Below are 19,505 nucleotides of genomic sequence, written 5' to 3' on the forward strand. Positions count from 1 at the left end.
AAAAGGGTACAAGCAAAATATTTAAATCTTTTCAACAAAGTTAGCTTGGGAAATATTATTCTTATAAACAAATGTTTCAGTGAGAAGCAAAGGAATGAAGTGGACTTTTTTAAATTTAGAGAAAAACGCGTTTGAAGTTCAAGATCCTAGGTAGGCTTTCATTGATTTTTTTTTTTTTTAAATCATGCTGCATAGCAGAGCTAGTACTATCCCTTGCACCAACGCAGAGAGGTTCTCCTACCATTTGTAGAGTTTATTTCGAAATTTTTAATATTGACACTTACATCCCTTTTCTTCTCGCTTCCTCAGATACCATAACCTGCATTGGAACTCTTCATGCTGAAATTTCTTAAAAAATATATTGCTACATATATTCTTTTTCCTCTTCCTTCTGTAAAGTTATATTTACTGTCGTTTTCATCTGTCTTCACCAAGCTTATTATAGCTCTTGCGATTTTTAGTGGAATGGCAACATAATAACTTTACATATGCCACATATTTCTTCGACTTTGGTTGTCAATAATCTGCTTGAAAATACATATTTAAACTTGCTCTCTTCATCATTAGAATTTGGGGAAGTTTTAATGATGTGCAATTTGCAAATTTTCATACAAATACCAAATGAGTGTAACCAGTAATTCAAAATCCTATTAACAAGGTCATCTTTGAAAAATTTGCTCAAATAAAAAATGCTATAAACCTGTACTGGCGCTTTTAATTCTGAAAAGTCAACAGAAAAATCTATAGTCTGTTTGTCTTTATCCTGTGTGATTCTGATTGATGTATTACGTATATTATGTCAGTCTTCAGTAACACCAAGTTTATCATATCGCTACACCAGTTTATCATATACACGATTTTTTTTCCAGCAAGCAACTAAATATCTTTACATCTGCAATCGATTTCCTCATTCATCATCGGTTATTAATAGATCTCTTGAAAATGGCGCGAGATCGCTCTTCACTACTTTAATTCTATGAAATATGTAATATGTAATCGAACGTTTTGCTTTTCTTTTCAAATTCTATACAAAAGTTTAGTTTGAGAAATCATTTAAATCTAGTAAATTTGTGCAGCAAACCCAATGTTTGGAGTAAAAACAGTATATTACAGCAGAAAATCCCAAGTGCAGAAATCCAAAATGGAAAAGTTCCAAAATTCTGAGTAGTTTTAAAATCGTAATCTTTCTATTTTTTCCCCGAAAACATTACCTCCCCCCCCCCCACACACAAAAAAAGGTACAGTTATATTTTTCTATTGAAAAGTCACAGAAATCAGCAGAATTTTAACTAGAACCTATAATTTTGACAGAATCTGCAGAATATCATCAATTATTACAATTTCAAAATCACCGCATATCATTGAAACATCACTCATTTCAAGGGGGCTTGTTTAGAGGCGGAAAAAAAATAGTTTGCGCATGACTTTCGGTGCTTCCGAGTCGTACAAGGAAAGATAACCTATTGGCCTACACTGTAAAAAAATTCCGAAACGTTACTGAGTATTTCCGTGCAACGTTTCGGGATTTCAATGGCTTTTATATACTCCCTGGAAAAATCAAGTATCACTGTCACAAAGTTTTCTGAATTGTTACAAGTTGCACGAATGCCAACTTCTCACTGGTGTGAAAAAATATTTTTAGCTCCCAGTTTAAAAATTAACTGAGCGGATTTATAAAGCTTATCGGCATCGGTTGAACTGCGGTTCGTCTATGCTGATTAAGCTCCCAAAGGGAGCAAATAAGTATGGACTACATTGCTTTGCAAGAATTGCGAGCGAGTATAATTCTCGTTACTTACTTGCAATTCTGGCTTAGCTTTGGCCATGTTTGCAATACTGCTTATGGAGCTTTCTTAGAAAATCGGGAGAGTGCCAAACTATTGTATTACACCTACCTATGTTTACTCTAAAGAAACACGCCACGGGAAGATTTCTGAATTTTCAGGAGGCTTACTAAAAATTAGCGGAAAACGTTCCTGGTTTTTGCAAGATATGTTGCTGGCAGAAATTGGGCACATCGGCTGCCCATTATTTTTCAGGAACGTTTCTGAATCGCTTTTACAGTGTAGAGAAACTGTCTACTTTAATAAAAGTTTCCGCAAGCGCTTCCTTTCTTCTTTTGATAATTTTAGTATATTACTATGTTATATTTTTATCTTTCTTTTATACTCGATATTACGTTGATTTTTTGAGTAGAGTCGGGAGTCAATTCAACCTACGACTCACAGCCATTCACCAGGAGCTAATACACCAAGAGCTAAAAACTATTCGATTCAAATAACTATGTGCTATGCACGTGTTCAACCTTTTTCTACCGGAAGGCCGCATCTCATACTAAAATGAGTCTCGTGGGCCAGAACGCATATAAAGTTCAAATTATTTCAAATATTTCAGAAAAAAATGGGAAAATATGGAAAAGAAATGAAAATTGAAAATCAATGATTGTTGTTATCAATTACGATATGTTTTTTAATAAATGTATTTATGTTTCAGAAACCAATTTTTGAGTATTTGGCTCCAAGTGTGTAGCGTTGTCATTTCGGGCCACACGGATCAGCTTCGTGGGCCGGATGTGGCCCGCGGGTCGTAGGTTGGGCACTTCTGTCTGATAACATCCTGAGGATTTCTTTAGAAGTCATTCTGGCTAACAATACGTGTATTTTCACTTCTTTATATTAGAAAACAATAATGATCAGAAAGATTGTTCTTCCGATATACGAGTATCTTTATTCTTAAACTTGACTCTTTCCCTTTCGAAGTAGTAGTTTAAAAGATTTTCAACTTTTCTCATTCTTTCACAAATTGTGTCTTTTGCTGTGAAAATGCAACATATATATTTGTGTCATGGCAAAATATAAATTTAGACTATTAATGTTTCTGTGCATTACACTATCATAATCGAAATTTTAATGCAATTTCTTATGTGAGAACTTGTATGTCAGGTTTTGAGAAGATCTTGGATGGTAGTGGACGGAGTTCATGTTTCTTTACGGCTATGGGATACTTTTGGAGATCATGAAAAGGACCGAAAATTTGCTTATGGAAGGTAAGAGACTTTATAAAATTTGTTACACCATCTTTTTACTACAAAACATAAATCCCACTATTATAGATACTGTGTTCGTCAATTGCATTTAACACAATGATTGAACTTTACCACCCAAATACAGTTTTTAGAAGAAAACATTTACTCGGGTCATTTTCATCCCAAAAATCACAACTCCATGCATTGATAAATTGGGTCTAACTAACTCCGAATCAAGTATATGCCAATTTATTGGCTATTTAATTGCATGAATTTTATATTTTCTGATGTAACTCTTTAGTATACAGTAGAGGACTGACGTGTTAATTCTGACGTGTTAAGCACTAATGTGGTACTTGCACATTTTAGCAAAATTAAGTTATTGTCACCGCTAGGTTATAAATAATTTAATTTATCTACATCTTAAGTTTTTAGGCGATTTGTGAATGTGAAATATTTAAAAAAGCTTTAGGAAAAAAGTGGTATCTGCTTATTTTGCGTATTTGAACGTAAATGACATACTAAGTTTGTAATGTGGTATCTGCTACAGTTACCCCTTTTATCTTTAGTAATAATGCAGATACAGCATGCTATTATACATTAGTAAATGCTATTATACATTAGTAAAATAGCATTTAATAATATAGCAGTTTATTGTAACAGAATACTAAAATTTAATTTACCTATAAATTGAGCAGTTGATGTGGGTTGATTATATAATTTATTATGATCTTACATAAATGTTCATATAAAAATTCAACTTTTTCTTTTTAAATGTTTATTTAAAACGCAAACCTCTATTTACTCCTACACAACGCTATAACGAGAAGTCACTATAACGTAAATGTACTAAAAGATACAGAGAAAATGTTTAGCCATATCTTTTTAAATACAGAAGTAACTTTTAACAGTTATGCTTCACTTCAAAAGAGAACCAAGAAAGTAACAAAATAATAAATGATTGCTCTTAAAACTATTTTTTGATATTTATATCTGAATACTATCTCACCTTTGTTCAAATACATTTAGCGAAATGTACGCTGAAAATAACTGACAGAAATTTGTTACTTTTTGAATTAGAGACCATGGTCTGCTTCCACTTTGTTTGAGATTGTTTTTAAAAATAAAGTTAATCTTTTTTTTAAAGATAGTGTTGCTGCTTTTCGTTTTTCAATTTAAAAAAAAAAAAGATATTACTTCATACTGTTGATACTGCGTGCAATTCTCTTCAACTCAACTTAAACATGTCACCATCAAATAACTCCGTTCGATCGAAATTTTTAGAGATATAAAATTGTTAATTATCAGTTTTTGAATTAATAGTCTTTAGAATCACAAACTTAATTTTGCACTTTATATTGGAATGATGGGTTCAGTTTGGGCGTTCTAACGGATTTTAAAACAATTATATCTATGGATTATAAGCGGGACTTCATGCATCAGTCGTTGTAACGGAAGGATTGCTGTAATGAAAGATCATTCTGAAGACCGTTGACTGTATATTATATATATAATTTGGCGCAGCATAACCAATCAAGGTCCTTGCTCCAAAAAACCCAAGAGAATGAACGAACGAATACATTATTTATAATTAGTGCTTAATATAAATATATCAAGCAATGAACTTTAAACTTGTTTCAATGATTATTCATTTCCATTTCATTATTATTTTCTTTCTTATTCAAAATTTATAAAAATAATGCTTTTATTATTTTTAAAATTTTTATTTATTTATTTATCTTTTGAGACATTTATTAAGACATAAAACTGCAGAACCTTCAATGGGATCACAATGCATTTCTCTGCTCCCCTCCTTGTTAATTAGTGTCCCCGTACGCAGCAGATCTTTTAAAATAAATAACTCCGCGCTAGCGGTATTTTTTGGATAACAGGTTTTAATGAACATATCGCGTGACTGTCATTTTCATCGGGACAAACTGAGTAAGCGATTAATGCAAAGAAAGGAGCCAAGTGAAATGTCGTATGATGAAATGAGAGTGATGAGTAGGTTCGGAATTAAAAGAGACAGGCGCAAGATCTCCTTTCACCTCATCAAAACATCATTTATTTTCCTGTGTTATCAATAAACCTTCTTAACCCAACTATTACCATAATTGAATAACTCAGGACTTGTAAAGAATCAGATATTAAAAAGATCCAGTTTCTAATAGTTCTATAGAAGTTCTGTGACACTTAATGTAGTCTGGGAGTAATGAAAACCTCTGATAGTATTGGTGGAGGATCTTAGATATTTTTTTCATAAAGAGGAAACACTCGTTAGTATTACAGTAAACTTCCGATTATCCGTGGTTCGGATTATCCGCGTGTCATTTCACAATTTTTTTTAAAACTTATGATTGTGGTATTGTTTGCTTTTAGATTGTACATACATTTTTTACATTCAATATATGTAGATGCAATGTATCAATGTTTTTAGTCATAATTTAAATGTGTCAGAGTATTAATAATATTTTTTAGCTATTGTATACAGTCGACTTCCGCTACAACGTGATTCGACTTACGCGAAATGGCTATAACGCGAATCTTTCGAATTTATAGCTAACGCGAATTCCTCGTCCACGACACGAATTATTTTTGAAGGAAGTATTATTGGCGACTTTGTTATTGGCGACTAAATACTGATTTCGTGAATATTATTACATACCTTTAGCATCACTCACAGCGAAAGTTCCCACGCCAAGCTAGTCTACACATCGCGCTGTTAGTGCATCGAATACCTACTCAGTACCTTTCATTTATCTTTCTTTCATTCTAAATATTAAATTTAATGAAATACAATAGCATCTTAGTGCGCTGTTAGATCTTAAGTTTGTGAAGATGGGAGGAAAAACAAAGTTTCTGACAAAAGAGGGGTTAAGATTTCCGATATGCTTGAACAACTACCAAACGTCAACGGTAGCTTGGCACAAATATAAGTGATTCTACCATTCATAAAATTAATAAAGGAGAAACAAAAAAATATAAAGTTCAGAACTTAGTTTCAGTATTGGAGCTTGCAGCGTAATGTCTGAGCAAAGTAAGTATTATGAAAATGGAAGCTGCTCTTGTATTGTGGTGTAAAGATATTAGGAAGATGGGCTGTTGCTATAAATGGAAACGTTTTAAATGAAAGGCAGAGCAGTTGTATTTAAAAATGTATCAGATAACAATCTGATCATGGAGCATAAATCATCACCATATTCATTTTTTTACACATTTCTATTATTACTAATCCACTGTACAGTACTGTTGTAGGGCAGCATTTTATTATTACTACACACTGTGCGTACCGTGTTGTTTCATTTAGTCTTTGATCATTCATTTTGTGCACCTTAAAGTATTTCATGTTGAATAAAACAGCTTTTTTTTTTTTTTTTAAATACAGTAAAAGTTTAGTTCTTTAAGGAAGAAACTGTAATTTACAATTGAAGAATGCTTTAAAGCAATTTAAGGGGTGTTTATGAGTGTCTAAAAGAATTTGGTATGATTCTAAGAAAAATGTGTACCTAAATTTTTCCACAACGCGAAATTTCGACTTACGCGAGGAGTCTTGGAACGCAACCAAACATTCTTTGCCAGGGGCATGCACAGAAATTTTGGGGCACGTCACAAATGACTTTTACGGGCCTCCCTCTATCTTTACCCCCTGCGTCCCTACATATATTTCACCCCTCATTTAAAAAATCTCGGGCCTTCTCCAGGATCGGAACGGGGCAAACAGCTGTCCCTTCTCTTTTCCTTTCAATGTTTCCAAACATATTATAAGATTATGTTTTTAAAATTTCAATGCCGGAAAATTTCGAAGGAGAGTAGCCAGATTCCCTATAGTAACGAAATGTAGTTTAAAATTGGGTCAAGTATACTTCAGTTTTTAACTGCTCCCCCCCCCCCAAATGAGATCACTATCCTATTCTCTCAAACGTGATCAAAGTTAGTTTTGCGTTTTTTAATAGTTCAAACTCTAAACGTTTTTGTAGGGAGCTCCCTATGCTGTTCGATTAATTTTACTAAGGGTAGCCTAAAATTGCATTTCTAAAACTTCCCATTTCGGGGAATTTCTGGGAAGAGCCCCCGACATTCTATTGTAAACAAAGATAGACTATAATAGATTTCAATTTTGAAAAAAAAAAAAAAAGTTAAGAAAACAAAATTGTGGGGGAACCTCTTGTTTTCCTTCTCCTTTTAACGCTACCGAAAATTGTAAAATTGCTTTTTTGACATCAACTTTGAAAATATCGCTTGGAAGGGAACTAGAAATCTGTGTCCCGATTCTTTTCTTAGGCCTATATAGATTAACCAATTTCAAAAAAAATCCGGGGGAATTTACCTGGTTCCTCATCTCTTTCCTCGTGTCCTTCCTATGTAGTCAGTATAGAAGCCTAAAGATAATAAGGATACTTATAACCATAGGTATCCTTTCAAGGCACATAAAAAATATGTCAGTGTTAGCTATATTTTACGTTTCACAATTTTCTATTTTAGAACTTTAAATCTTGATTTAGGAACTTAAAGAAAAATAGAAACTATTGGTAGTTTAATGTCTTTGCTCGACTAATTTACAGAAGTGGGCCAAAATACAAAATATTCTTTTGCCGACTGGGCCAAAGTCAGCCAGTCCGCCCCTATATATATATATATATATATATATATATATATATATATATATATATATATATATATATATATATATATATATATATATATATATATATATTCCATCGTTTCCCGTAGACGCTTGGCAAGTTCATTATTGCTTATCGCACGAAAGACAAACAAAAAGCGAGGCTTCGAAAGGCGAACTCACTGATACCGAAGGAATGGGAAAAGATATAACTTTCTAATTCCTTCTTTTCTCGCACGGCCTTGCAAATACGCAGAAAAAAAAAAAAAAAAAAGAAAATCAAGCAAGAGAACAGAAATTCTTAAACCCTCCCAGTGCCATCTAGCAGCGAAAATAAGCATCAAATGATATTTTTTAACTTGCACGGGGAAATAGCGGGATCAGTATTAAAATAAGGAAAAAAAATTCTTCAGCCGCGATTTTCAAGTGACCCGCACGCGGAGGGTTAAGAACGCGTTTATGCATAAAATAACGTAAAAAAAAAAAAAAAAGAAAGAATCTGTGATTGAGACAATTGTTTGGCGTTATTTTTCGAAAAACGTATCCCACCAAAAAAAACTAGCTTCTGTAAAAAACTAGCCAAGTCTCGATGGAGCTGCTTGTTTATCTCTAAAAAGTAATGAAATCTAGACAAATTCATGACAAGTCTAAGGTTCTTTACTGCGATTTCTTTATTATTATAGTTAATGTTGTGTGACTTGGCCGTTAAGCATTCTTTATACGTTAGTGGATATAAGTCAATTTTGTTTACCCATTTTCCAAGTGGCAATTTTCCATCATCAAAGGGGAGCGCTTCTGGCAACAGATTGGTGCAATGGTGTCATGGAGCACCTGGTTTTGTACCCTTGTGTACCCTTTAACGGCCAAGTCACAGAACATTAACTATAATAATAAAAAAATCGCAGTAAGGAACCTTAGACTTGTCATGACTTTGTCTAGATTTCATTACTTTTTAGAGATAAACAAGCAGCTCCATCGAGACTTGGCTAGTTTTTTACGGAATGTTTTTGGTGGGATTTCACTTCTTTTTGTAGAAACATTTAATTTGTGTTATGTTCGAGTAGACTAAAGTTAGGCTGGATTAAATTAGAAGATGTGTCCCACTACGTTGGACTTTTGCAATGATAGTCGATTTTTTAATGTACCAACAGTAGAAGGGGGCATTACCATATCTCTAATACAGCTGAGACCAGCTGAGGGTTCTTCATTAGATACTTCAGACTCAATTTTTGACATCAAATGAAGCAGCCCACCAAGTTGAATATTTTTTGTAAAGGCGGTATGTCGATCTCTAATAGTTTGGTTGGGCTCTTGTGTTTTCTACAGGGCCGATCCTAGGGTGTCGGCCGCCCTTGTGCAAAGACCTAATGTGCCGCCCCTCAAGAGTAATTTGCATATTTTGACTAATTTTTGACGTTCATATAAATATTTCTTCAAATTTCTATATCAAGTTCTAATTTAAGAAAGAAGAAAAAAAAAAAAAAAAAAAACAAGAATGATGAACTTATAAAAAGGAAGAAAAGCTTCATAGTAAGAAACTTCTTAGGTACAATTTATATCTTTGAAGAAAGTAATAGATACCGAAATTTACTAGTCGTAAAAACGCATTTTATAGTCTGTCTTCGGTGACATTTAGGTGACATCAGAGAAAGGACGGAGGAGGGGGATTGCTCCCAGAAAATTATCGAAATTCTCGTACGAAAAATAGTTTTAGTAATCTTTGGTTGTGTTTGGTTGCAAGGAGAAAAGAGTCGGGTATACTCAAGGTGCATGGAGAAATTTTCGAAATTGACGTCAAATATCGCTATTTTAGGAACTTTTTCTAGACTTCAGGGGAAAAGTAATGGAGTTTTCTCCTAAAATTCTTTCAAAATTGAAATCAATTCGAAGCTATTTTTTTGACCGTAGCTTAGGAAAGATCGGCGCTCTTCCCGAAAATTTTCTGAAATTGAAGTTTTAAACAAGCAGTTTTGAGTTACAGTGAAACCTGTGTAAGTTGACCACTCGCAGTGCAGTACTTTGGCGGTCAACTTATAAAGGGCGGTAATACTTCTTTTTTTTTTTGTCATTTCTTGCACTATGTATTCATTTTTTGAGGAATTCACCCTTACTCTTTCTGTTCAACTCATTTTCATTGTTTAATGTTATTGAAAGTGAAACAATAATTAAAAATACTATTCAAATAATTTTGTTAGTTTTTCCTTGTTTTTAACTACATTAGACACTTTAGTTTTGGAAATTCCTTATATTCCAGCTAATATTCTCTGGCTTTTTCCATTTTCAGTTAATTCTAATATTTCATACTTTTTATTAATCTCAAGTTCAGCTGATTTTCTTTTTGAAGCCTTTTATGTAAAACTTATAGCACAAAGAGCAACAAGCTCGACTATCCCAATTCATAAAGGCAAAATCAAAATGTCCTATCTCTTAATCCCTTGCACCAGAAACCTTTTAACTTGACTCATTAGCAAGCCCAGATCTGCGTACCCGCAGTGCGAGAGGCCCGCGTCCTTAAAGGGGCTAACGGCCCTAGAAATTGAAGAAAAAAACTAGTACTAGGACTTCTTCACTTTACTAAGAGACACTGCTGGCCTGTAGGTATGGGCCCTACATATTTTGTTGCAGGGGAATCAAAATGTATAGATCCGGGCCTTCTCTTTTTAGCATAGTTCCTGTATTGTCACAACAATTGCAACTGAAAGAAAAGACTTTGAACTTTACTACTCACACCTATTTTCATTGAACAGAGTACAAAAAGCTATCTCAAATAGAACAACAAATGGAAAACAAGTTTGGAGAAAAAGAGCAGCGTTAAGCTTTATGCTGCTGTTTAGTTAGTAAAATGCTGTTCCGTCATCAAAGCATTAAAAACATTCTTGGAAAGCTATGAAAAATAATAATAATAATAATAAAAAAAAAAAATAAATAATAAAATAAAATAATTTGCTGAAGAAAGTTAAAAAAAAAAAAAAAAACCAAGTGATCAACTTACAAAGGGTTTTTTACAATACTCCTATTCAAATTTGGCGAACATTAGTGGTCAAGATAGACAGGTGGTCAAGATAGAGAGGTGGTCAAGTTACAGAGGTTTTCCTTCATTATATGAGATAGGATTAATTCCGTTCCTGACAAAAGCGGTCAACATAGACAGGTGGTCAACTTACAAGGGTGGTAAACTTTACAGTTTTTACTGTATCTTTATTGACGTTACTAGAGGGAGGGAGATTCAATCATCTCCCATAGAAAGTTTTCGAAATTGAAGTTTAAAATGCAAATTTAGGCTGTCTTTGGTGACTGTAAGGGATCTGGCGGCTTTCCTCCGGTAATTTCTCGGCAAGAGTTTCAAAAACCCATTTTTGGCTATGTTTGAAAACGATATGGGAAACGTGAAAAAATTCCGAACCGAAATATTTTTCGGAACTAAAATAAATTTTAGGCTATTTTTGGGAGGGAAGGGTTTTAGGGCTCCCAAGCGGATATGTCTAAAAGCGCAATTTTATGCAACTTTGGTGACGTTAACAAGACTGGGAAGCTTCGGCGGATCTTTCGGATATTTTTCGATATTAATATCTGAAAAACACAACTATAGACTTTTGTCCACCTCATTTCGACGATTGATGGGTATATATCAGGGCTGTGGAGTCGGAGTCGGAGTCGGACTGATTTTGGGGTAAAGGAGTCGGAGTCGGAGTTGTTAGAAAACTTGCCGACTCCGACTCCGACTCCGGGTTTCTTTTTTTCTTTCCTTTTCACTGACTCTCCTTGCATTTTTTAAAAACTGACTACCAATTGGTTCAATTACATGTATAAAAAGATACTAATGAGAAAATAACTGCCATTATGGCAATCAGCTAGCCTGAATGCTTACCGAACTTACTGTAGCCGTCCTCTAGTTTGCTTGCTTTTCAACTTAACTAATAGCGACTGTCAGCAAACGGTTTTGTTGCCTAACATTTTCAAGTAATCACTTTCAAATAAAAATAGAAATATAGTGTTTTGTTCGATCTCAGTTATAAAATAGCGAAAGAAACGTAACAAATTAATAAGTCGAGGCCCGTAGCTAAGGTTGAAACGTTTAAGGATGATCGACAAATTCAAAAACGTTCTGGCGCGAAAGCACGAATCCAAAAGATCCGATGAAAAATAATCTAATGTTTTTTTCTTTATTAAGACTATTTCTATAAGCTTGGTTCTCACTAAAAAGTATGGAACAAAATAAGTGTAAATGATTTCTTGATTGCAACACTCAATAATTGCAGCTAATCTTAAAATCTTAATATTAAGGTTAATTCTAAAGCAGACAATAAAATTTAAATTAAAAATTTAGCGAAGAAGAAATATAGGTATAGTAAAAGCTATTCGTACAAATTTGTATACCGACCGCATTTTGTGTAAAATTAGCTCCTGATGTATATGTGTCCTATTTTCGTTGAAATTTGATTGATGAAATATAATTTAAAATATATTCGCGAAAATTTTCAGAATTAAAGTATTTATAAACTCTGAAATTAACTTTGGGTGTCATCTACCTGATGGGTGTCACCCAGGGAAAACCACCCCCTCTCAAGAACTTGTATTTAGAGAAAAAAAAAAGCTTTTTTTCTCTCAAGTTACAGCTTTCAAAAATTGAAAGCACACGATTTGATCAATATCTATTTGTTAAACATTAAAGGGGGGCAAATTGCAGATAATCCTTTTCAAATTTTTTGAAAGGGATTTTTGAGTCATCTCACTTCTTAACTCGTAACTGTTGGAAAATTTGATTTTTAAATTGAATTTCTAACGTTGTATGCGTCTTGGGTTTACAATAAAAAACAAAATGCGAAATTTTCATGAAAAGGAATCAATATTTCAATCTCTGTTTAGAGGTTTTCCCCCTTTCCCTGAGGGGAGAGAGGGAGTTGAAAAAATACAATTAAAAAATCAAAAACATCCGGAGTCGGAGTCGGAGTTGGAGTCGGAGTCGGGCGTTTCAAAATCCAGGAGTCGGAGTCAGGGTCGGAGTCGGCCATTTTCCTTCCGACTCCGCAGCCCTGGTATATATGCCCTAGCGTCGTGAAAAGTTACATAAGCCAGGCAGTTCTCCTCTAGAGTTTTTTAGAAATTGAAGTCCCAAAATCGTATTTTAGGCATTATTTGATTACGATGGGACAAAGAGCGGGCGGAGGTTCAGTGTGCCCTCACGAACTGTTTTTTGAAACTGAAGTCAATTTCAAACTGAGGGGGTGGATTAGGAGCCTCTCTAAAGACGCTAATTGAGACTATATTTGGTAGTAATGTTTGGAAATGGATTTCGGGATTCTCCATCGCAAAAATTTCGAAAAAGAAATACGAAAAATACCATTAAGCAATTTTTGATGACATTAAGAAGGGCTGTCCTCTAAAAACACATTTTGGATTTTAAAGCCAACATTTTCAGGCTATGTGTGATTAAGTTAAGCTGGAAGGGGTGAATCAGAGATTTAATTGGGTCCTTAAGATCGGTGGTTCAAACAGCAAAATTTTCCGAAATCAAGGTCCTAAAAACGCCATTTTAAGCCTTCTTTAGTCTCGTCAAGGAGGTCTTGGCATCCTTTTACATCTTCGTTTTGGAGCTACGTTTAAATTTACTACCCGGGGCAAGAGCCCTGATCTGAAACCGGGCACTTCATTCGTGATTTTAATTCGAAAACAATGCTGTAAGGGGGGGGGAATACAAAATTTTAGTTCATTCATATATGTTTGACTCACAGGGGAGTTGCAATTTTCCACTGTCTCTCTACGCACCGCGATTGTTGAAAACAGAATTTGTTGTTTGAAATACTTGCGAGAGTATCTCATCAGTATAGCTTTTAAAAATATAATATATAAAATATATCTTCATTGTTTAGGTCTATAAAAGCTTGGGTGGTAAACATTAGTGGCCGCCCTGGGTCCTGTCCTGAGTGCTCCTTTTAGAAGGCACCCTTTCATGCTTCAGGAGGGGACCATTTCCCTCATCTCCCCTCCCCTGTATCGATGCCTGATTACCGGTTCTGTCATAAATTTTGCAACCAAATGAAGCATGTGTGTAAAGAGTAGATATTAATGGACAATGAACCAACACAATGTTCCCTAACAATCTATTTTTCTTAAACTATGCTATGCTGTCGGGAAATCGGCACTTACTTTGATAATTAAACATTTAAAATTCAGCACATTTATTTGACTTATTATAAGTTATCTTTTGAGAAATTCTTGAGGAATTTTGCTTGATTAAAAGAACTATATGATTCGGCCTGCGGCCGCCCCTTGCTTTGGCCGCCCTTGTGCGGTGCACACTCTGCACACCTGCTAGGATCGGCCCTGGTTTTCTAATCAGGGTCACTCCAGATCTTCGATTAGCCTAGTTTTTATAGTTTTCCCTTTATGTGGCCATTAAACCCTAACTCTGTACCAAATTTCACCTCTCTGAGTTTATGGGAAGTAGTTCTATTTTGATGATCATGAGTGAGTGAGTGAGTGCGTGATAACAGGACAGACAACTCCTCTCCCCCTCGCTTCGTTACACCACCAGTCGTCGATCTTTGAACTTGGCGCGAAACTTTGAAAGCAGTGCAGTTTGCAGGCACACAGTAGTGCTGCTTTCTCTGGTTGAAATAGATGAAATAGGAAATATGTAACTTCGGATGCACATTCTTGAACACAATGCTGTTGGATTTACCTCATCCTTTAAACGTACCGGAATGTAGAGGCAATTAAAATATATATATATATATATATATATATATATATATATATATATATATATATATATATATATATATATATATATATATATATATATATATATATATATAATAAGTCTTGTAAGTGGCTGAGTATCTGCTGAGTGAAAGGGAGTCAGCGATTTGCGCTACCGAACAACCTGCATGAGAAGAAAAAAATCGGGCGCCTCATGGAATAAATTTTAAAGTTCGGAGGTAAGTACTTTTCTCAGATAAATAAATTAACATTTTATGCTTCATGCAGTTAAGGTTACTTAACTTTTCCTCCATTACACAAACAATTGTCAGTTTCCTTTCTGATATCTTTGTCTGTAATTTGTAATTTCAGCATACTGCTTTAATATTTGAAACGGTTAACTTGCAACTTTTTATTTCTTTATTTTTTCAACCTTGTACACGCATTTATTCGAAATGGATTTTCCAAACTGACAATATACATGTGTCAAAATTTTCCGCGAATATACTTGTTGCTATCAGAAGCAACGTAATTTGGTGTTGATATTCAGTTAATATGTAAACAAGTTTATTGAAACAGGCTTTTAACTGAACTAATCTTATATTTTCGGTTTCGATTAAATTGTTTCATACGCTAGCATGTGTTATTTTGATCAAAAAACATTCCTTGATGGGCTTCCGTAGTTCTGAGGTAAGAAGATTAGCTTTGAACGCCAGAGGTGGTGGGTTCGATACTCAAACATTTTCCCCCAACTACGCCCCTGCAATGTTATTCAAACAAGCTGGTTCTGTGCGCAAATTAAAAAAAAAATATTTTTTTTTTTTTTTTTGGCACTGTTGTCTTTAAGTTTTATGATATTTATGTACAAATTGTGGTTGAGTTAACGGTATTCATGATTTCTGGGCTTGCGAAAGATTACTTTTTAGCAGTGGATACAACGTGTTTTTGCCAAATGCTCTATGCTTGTTTGTTATGCTTAAAAAAGGCAAAATGTCTTGAACTATATAATTTTTGAACTCCTTGGGGTTTTCTGTTAAAAAGCTTTCAGGAACTCTGAAACTGTAACATAAATTGAATTAAGGGGCTGTCCATAAAGGATGTTGCAAAATTTTGAAGAAATCTCCCCCCCCCCCTCCTTGTTACATGTAACGCTGTTCAACATGAGCATATTGTTATAAACAACGCATGATGTCACACTTCTTGTTATCCTCTCCCTTCCCCCTGTCACAAAAATGTCACACTGAATTCCTAAAAGAGCCTACTCAGCAAAATGTTGATCTAAATTTAACATATATGAAGTTTTAAGTATTGAAGAAAGTTGATAAAATGGTCATTCTATGAGAAGTTTTTTGAAAAAGGTTACTTTGTCATCAATTAATGCTCTTTAAAATAATTTTTCAAAAGTCCAAAATGATGAACTATTAAAGCCCCCCCCCCCCACACACACAAGAATCATTAGCAGCAGAAAAAGCTGAAAATGGAAAAGTAGCCAAATTCCAAAAAAAAAAAAAAGGCTGCTTTGATATTTGAATACATATTTTTTGATGTAACCCATAGAGTATTCATGATGTTGTATAATTCATTCTTTAATTAACGTTTTTCAAGTTGAATTCCTGTGTAACTTTTCGAGAGTGCCCACCGAAGGGATGAGGGGTAGGAATCATAGTCTCATAATAATGATAGCTTTTCAACGGCTATAGTTATAAATAACTGTGCCCTTGAAATTTTAAGGGAGATGGGGGAGATGTTTATGGGGTATTTTTCTTGAAGTTTTCATAATTGAAGGAGGTAGGGCACCGTTTACTTTGGGGGATGGCTCCCAAACATTCATGTCTTTTTAAAAGCATAAATTTGCTAAGCTAAGTTAACATTAATAATCTGGTATTATGTATTTTAATTTGATGTTATGTCTTTGAAACATATTGCAGTTATGTTTCTCGTTTACTTTAGTAAAAATGCTTATTTATATTTTAAAATTTCATTTTATTCTTATTCAAATACAATGGTAAAATTATTTTTTGTTTTGATGTAATTGTAAAATGAAAGTTCATTTATTTATTTGAATACTTCTTAAGACTCAATGTTTCAATACAATATACGAGTAGTTAAAATGCGATTAGTGTTAAAAAAATTTTCAAATGAAAAATAAAACTATGTTTATTTATCACTTTGTTTTTACAAGATTGTAAAATAAAATCGTGTTTAGTTATTTGAATACTTTGTAAGACTTATAAATGTTTTTATGTGAAATACTATGAATTAAGCTCAGTGTATTTTTTAATGTATGATTATTGGTTCCTTTTTATGTTTTCAAATGAAAAAGTAGAAGTTTTAATACTACTTAAATAGTAGAAGACAATAATAAATAAACCAAATAGTTTAATTAAACCAAAATACTAATCAAAGCGCTCACTTCCCAATATCATTGTGGATCGACGAACTATGACGTCATTTGCTAGTTGGATGGCCTTCCTATCTCGAAGGCCTCGGTGAGTGTCATAAATGCGAAACTTAGCTTTCGCTCAACTTCCGAACTAAATGGCCTACAGACTTGAAATTTCGGATTTTAAGTATGTGATTATAGCTTACTGGATGACAAAAATTTTTGCGTTCTGGTCTCATCAGAAGGTTCTCAAATAGGTGCCTGAAAATGCGGCGAAATGGTTCCAGTAAAGGATGGTACGGCAGTGTTTGCTTCGCGCTCGACTTGGCGGGGCTACTGCCGTGCCCCCCGATTTAAATGTCTAGTATATTTGTGTATTAAATAAAAAAAATATGTATAAAAACTGCCGAAATAGTGAAATGAATTGTGGTTTGGCCACGGCGGAACTTAATGAATCGGCAAGTTTAAGAAGGAAATCAAGACCAAGAATGTCTTTTTTTTTTTTTTTTTTTTGCAATCTAAAATATCTCATAGCTTCAATCTACATGTGGGTGGTGAGAAATAAACAAAAAACATTCCCTAGAGATAGTTATAGAGCATTGAATTTAGCGTCAGGTGTAAGAAGGAAACAAATCCCGGATTTATTTCCTTCTTAGAACTTATAATTAATTGGTCCGCTTGGTTGCAGCACGAGTAGTTAACCAGTTGAGAAAACTATTTTAAATGTTCATTATATGATCGTTCGTTGTAGGTTTACAAAACATCTGTTTTTTCAGTGTGCCAAAGTCTATATCGTTATTTCCATCAAATTATGATTAATTAATTATTCATTATTAACTTTTTTACGGCAATGTCATCGGGAGATTCCGATGAAGTGTCTGAAGTTTGAGGTTACCCACTACGGGGAGGGGGGGGGGGGAGACGTTCGTGATATTGATTAAATGGAGACATTCGCAATTTCGAAATACAGACATTTAATGTATTGAATCTGCAGGAGATGTAACTACTTGTGAGTTCATTGATGGCCCTGTCAAAAGAAGTTTCCTCTAACAAAAAACAAGAACTGATGTGAAATTTCCCACGGATTTAGCTTAAAACGCTAAACTTGCAATAAATTCTAAAAAATTGGATGATCTGAAAAGACTTCTTCGTTACATTCCAGACGAAAAGAAGCCATTTTACGACGTCATTGTGACTTGGCCTATTACATCTCATTAGGATGAAGATCACCTGGATGATTGATTTCGTGTATTTTTCTTTATAATTTAATATTTACTTCTCATAATTTAACTTTTCCACTTTTGTAATTTTCAATTTATTAAAGTAATAATTTCTTACAAGCTGTTTGCTATTTTCACCCCGAAAAATGTCATAAGTTTTAAGAAGGAAATAAATCCAACAATTTCTACTCGATCTATAAAAATTCTAAGTAGTTCCAATATTTTTTTTCACGACACTATATAACACTTAACCGAGCTCTCAAACCCCTGAACAAAGCCGGAAAATATTGAATGAAATTTACGAAACTTATACAGTTTTTTTTGATTCCCCAAAAATTCGATTTTTGAACTTATTCTCTTTTCAAACCTGTCGATTTAAATATACCCCTTTTTTAAGTCGGACTATTACTGTATTGCACAATTTTAAAACTATAACAGAAGGGAGAAAAACATCGTTTTTATTTATGACTCATATTTACCTCAAATTTATGGTAAATCGGAAAATCAATAATTTAGTGCGAGAATTTTTAAGGCTTCAAAATGTGTGTTCAAAATTACCACAGCTATCTTTTTCTGATTTCTACAATTAATGGGTGTTGTAAGCATTTTTTCGCATAAATAAAATGTGTAAAGCACCTTGAATTATCGTGTGAAACCCGCCAAATTCACGTTAATACTGCCGTATAAGGTAAACGGCAGTATCTGCATAAGTTTCGACGTTCCTTTTTTGCAGTTTTGGAAATATATGTTACTTCAGTTTTATAGGCCAAACATGTTCATTTGATTGAAACTAAAAATTAAAAAAAAAAGCATTTTTTATATGTGGTAACTAGCAGTAACTGCTTTATCACTGATACTGAACTGCGGAGGTAATCTATAGCACGCACTTATTACTCTTTATCTGCCCATAATCGTTGTACAAAGAATGGAACATAAATGAATCTTGCTAGAAAAGCAGTTTTTTTTTTAAAATGATGTCTTTTTTAAAATGATCATTCGGAAAAATTGGAGAATCATTCAGTAAATTAGGAATTGCCCCCTCCCAAAAATTTTATTTTTGGTGTGCCCCTGAGTGCAAACTATTATTTAGGGAAATAACCATACTTTATTTCAAATATGTTAAAAGAAAACGTTGTGTAATTTCACTGGCCTCAGACTTTTTTTTTTTTTAATTTTCCTTTTTTTCTTCGTATTCGTTTTCAAAAGCAATAAAACAAAATTATTTCTTGCCAATGCACAGATATAAGAGGTAACATACGTGGAAATGCAAGCAAAACTTGGCAAATGACAAAGAAACATGTAGCGACAGAATGATTCGATTCTTTTTTTTTTGAGCAATCACGATTGCTTATTGTTCTCATTTGACCGTTTTTGATGTTCCGTGCCTTTTTCAGCTTGGACCAGAAGCCTTTGCAGCACCACCGCCCACCGTCCTCTGCAGGCGGCGCGGCGCGGCTGCTCCGGTCCTGAGCTATCCGCTTCTCCTGGTCGGAGGCGTCCATGTCCTACACACACGCTCACACACACACACACACACGCTTACGTGCATACACA

General features: G+C 34.0%; 1 protein-coding gene across 1 annotated transcript in view; it reads left to right on the top strand.

Annotated features, from left to right (window-relative positions):
* Positions 1–19,505, top strand: part of LOC129231203 (rho-related BTB domain-containing protein 2-like) — a 93,145-nt gene that overhangs the window by 28,392 nt on the left and 45,248 nt on the right. Inside the window, exon 3 of the mRNA XM_054865451.1 lies at positions 2,943–3,046. Within this exon, the coding sequence (XP_054721426.1) occupies positions 2,943–3,046 (104 nt within the window). The remainder of the gene's footprint in view (positions 1–2,942; positions 3,047–19,505) is intronic.

This window comes from Uloborus diversus, chromosome 10 (genome assembly GCF_026930045.1).
Source record: "Uloborus diversus isolate 005 chromosome 10, Udiv.v.3.1, whole genome shotgun sequence".
Lineage (NCBI taxonomy): Eukaryota > Metazoa > Arthropoda > Arachnida > Araneae > Uloboridae > Uloborus > Uloborus diversus.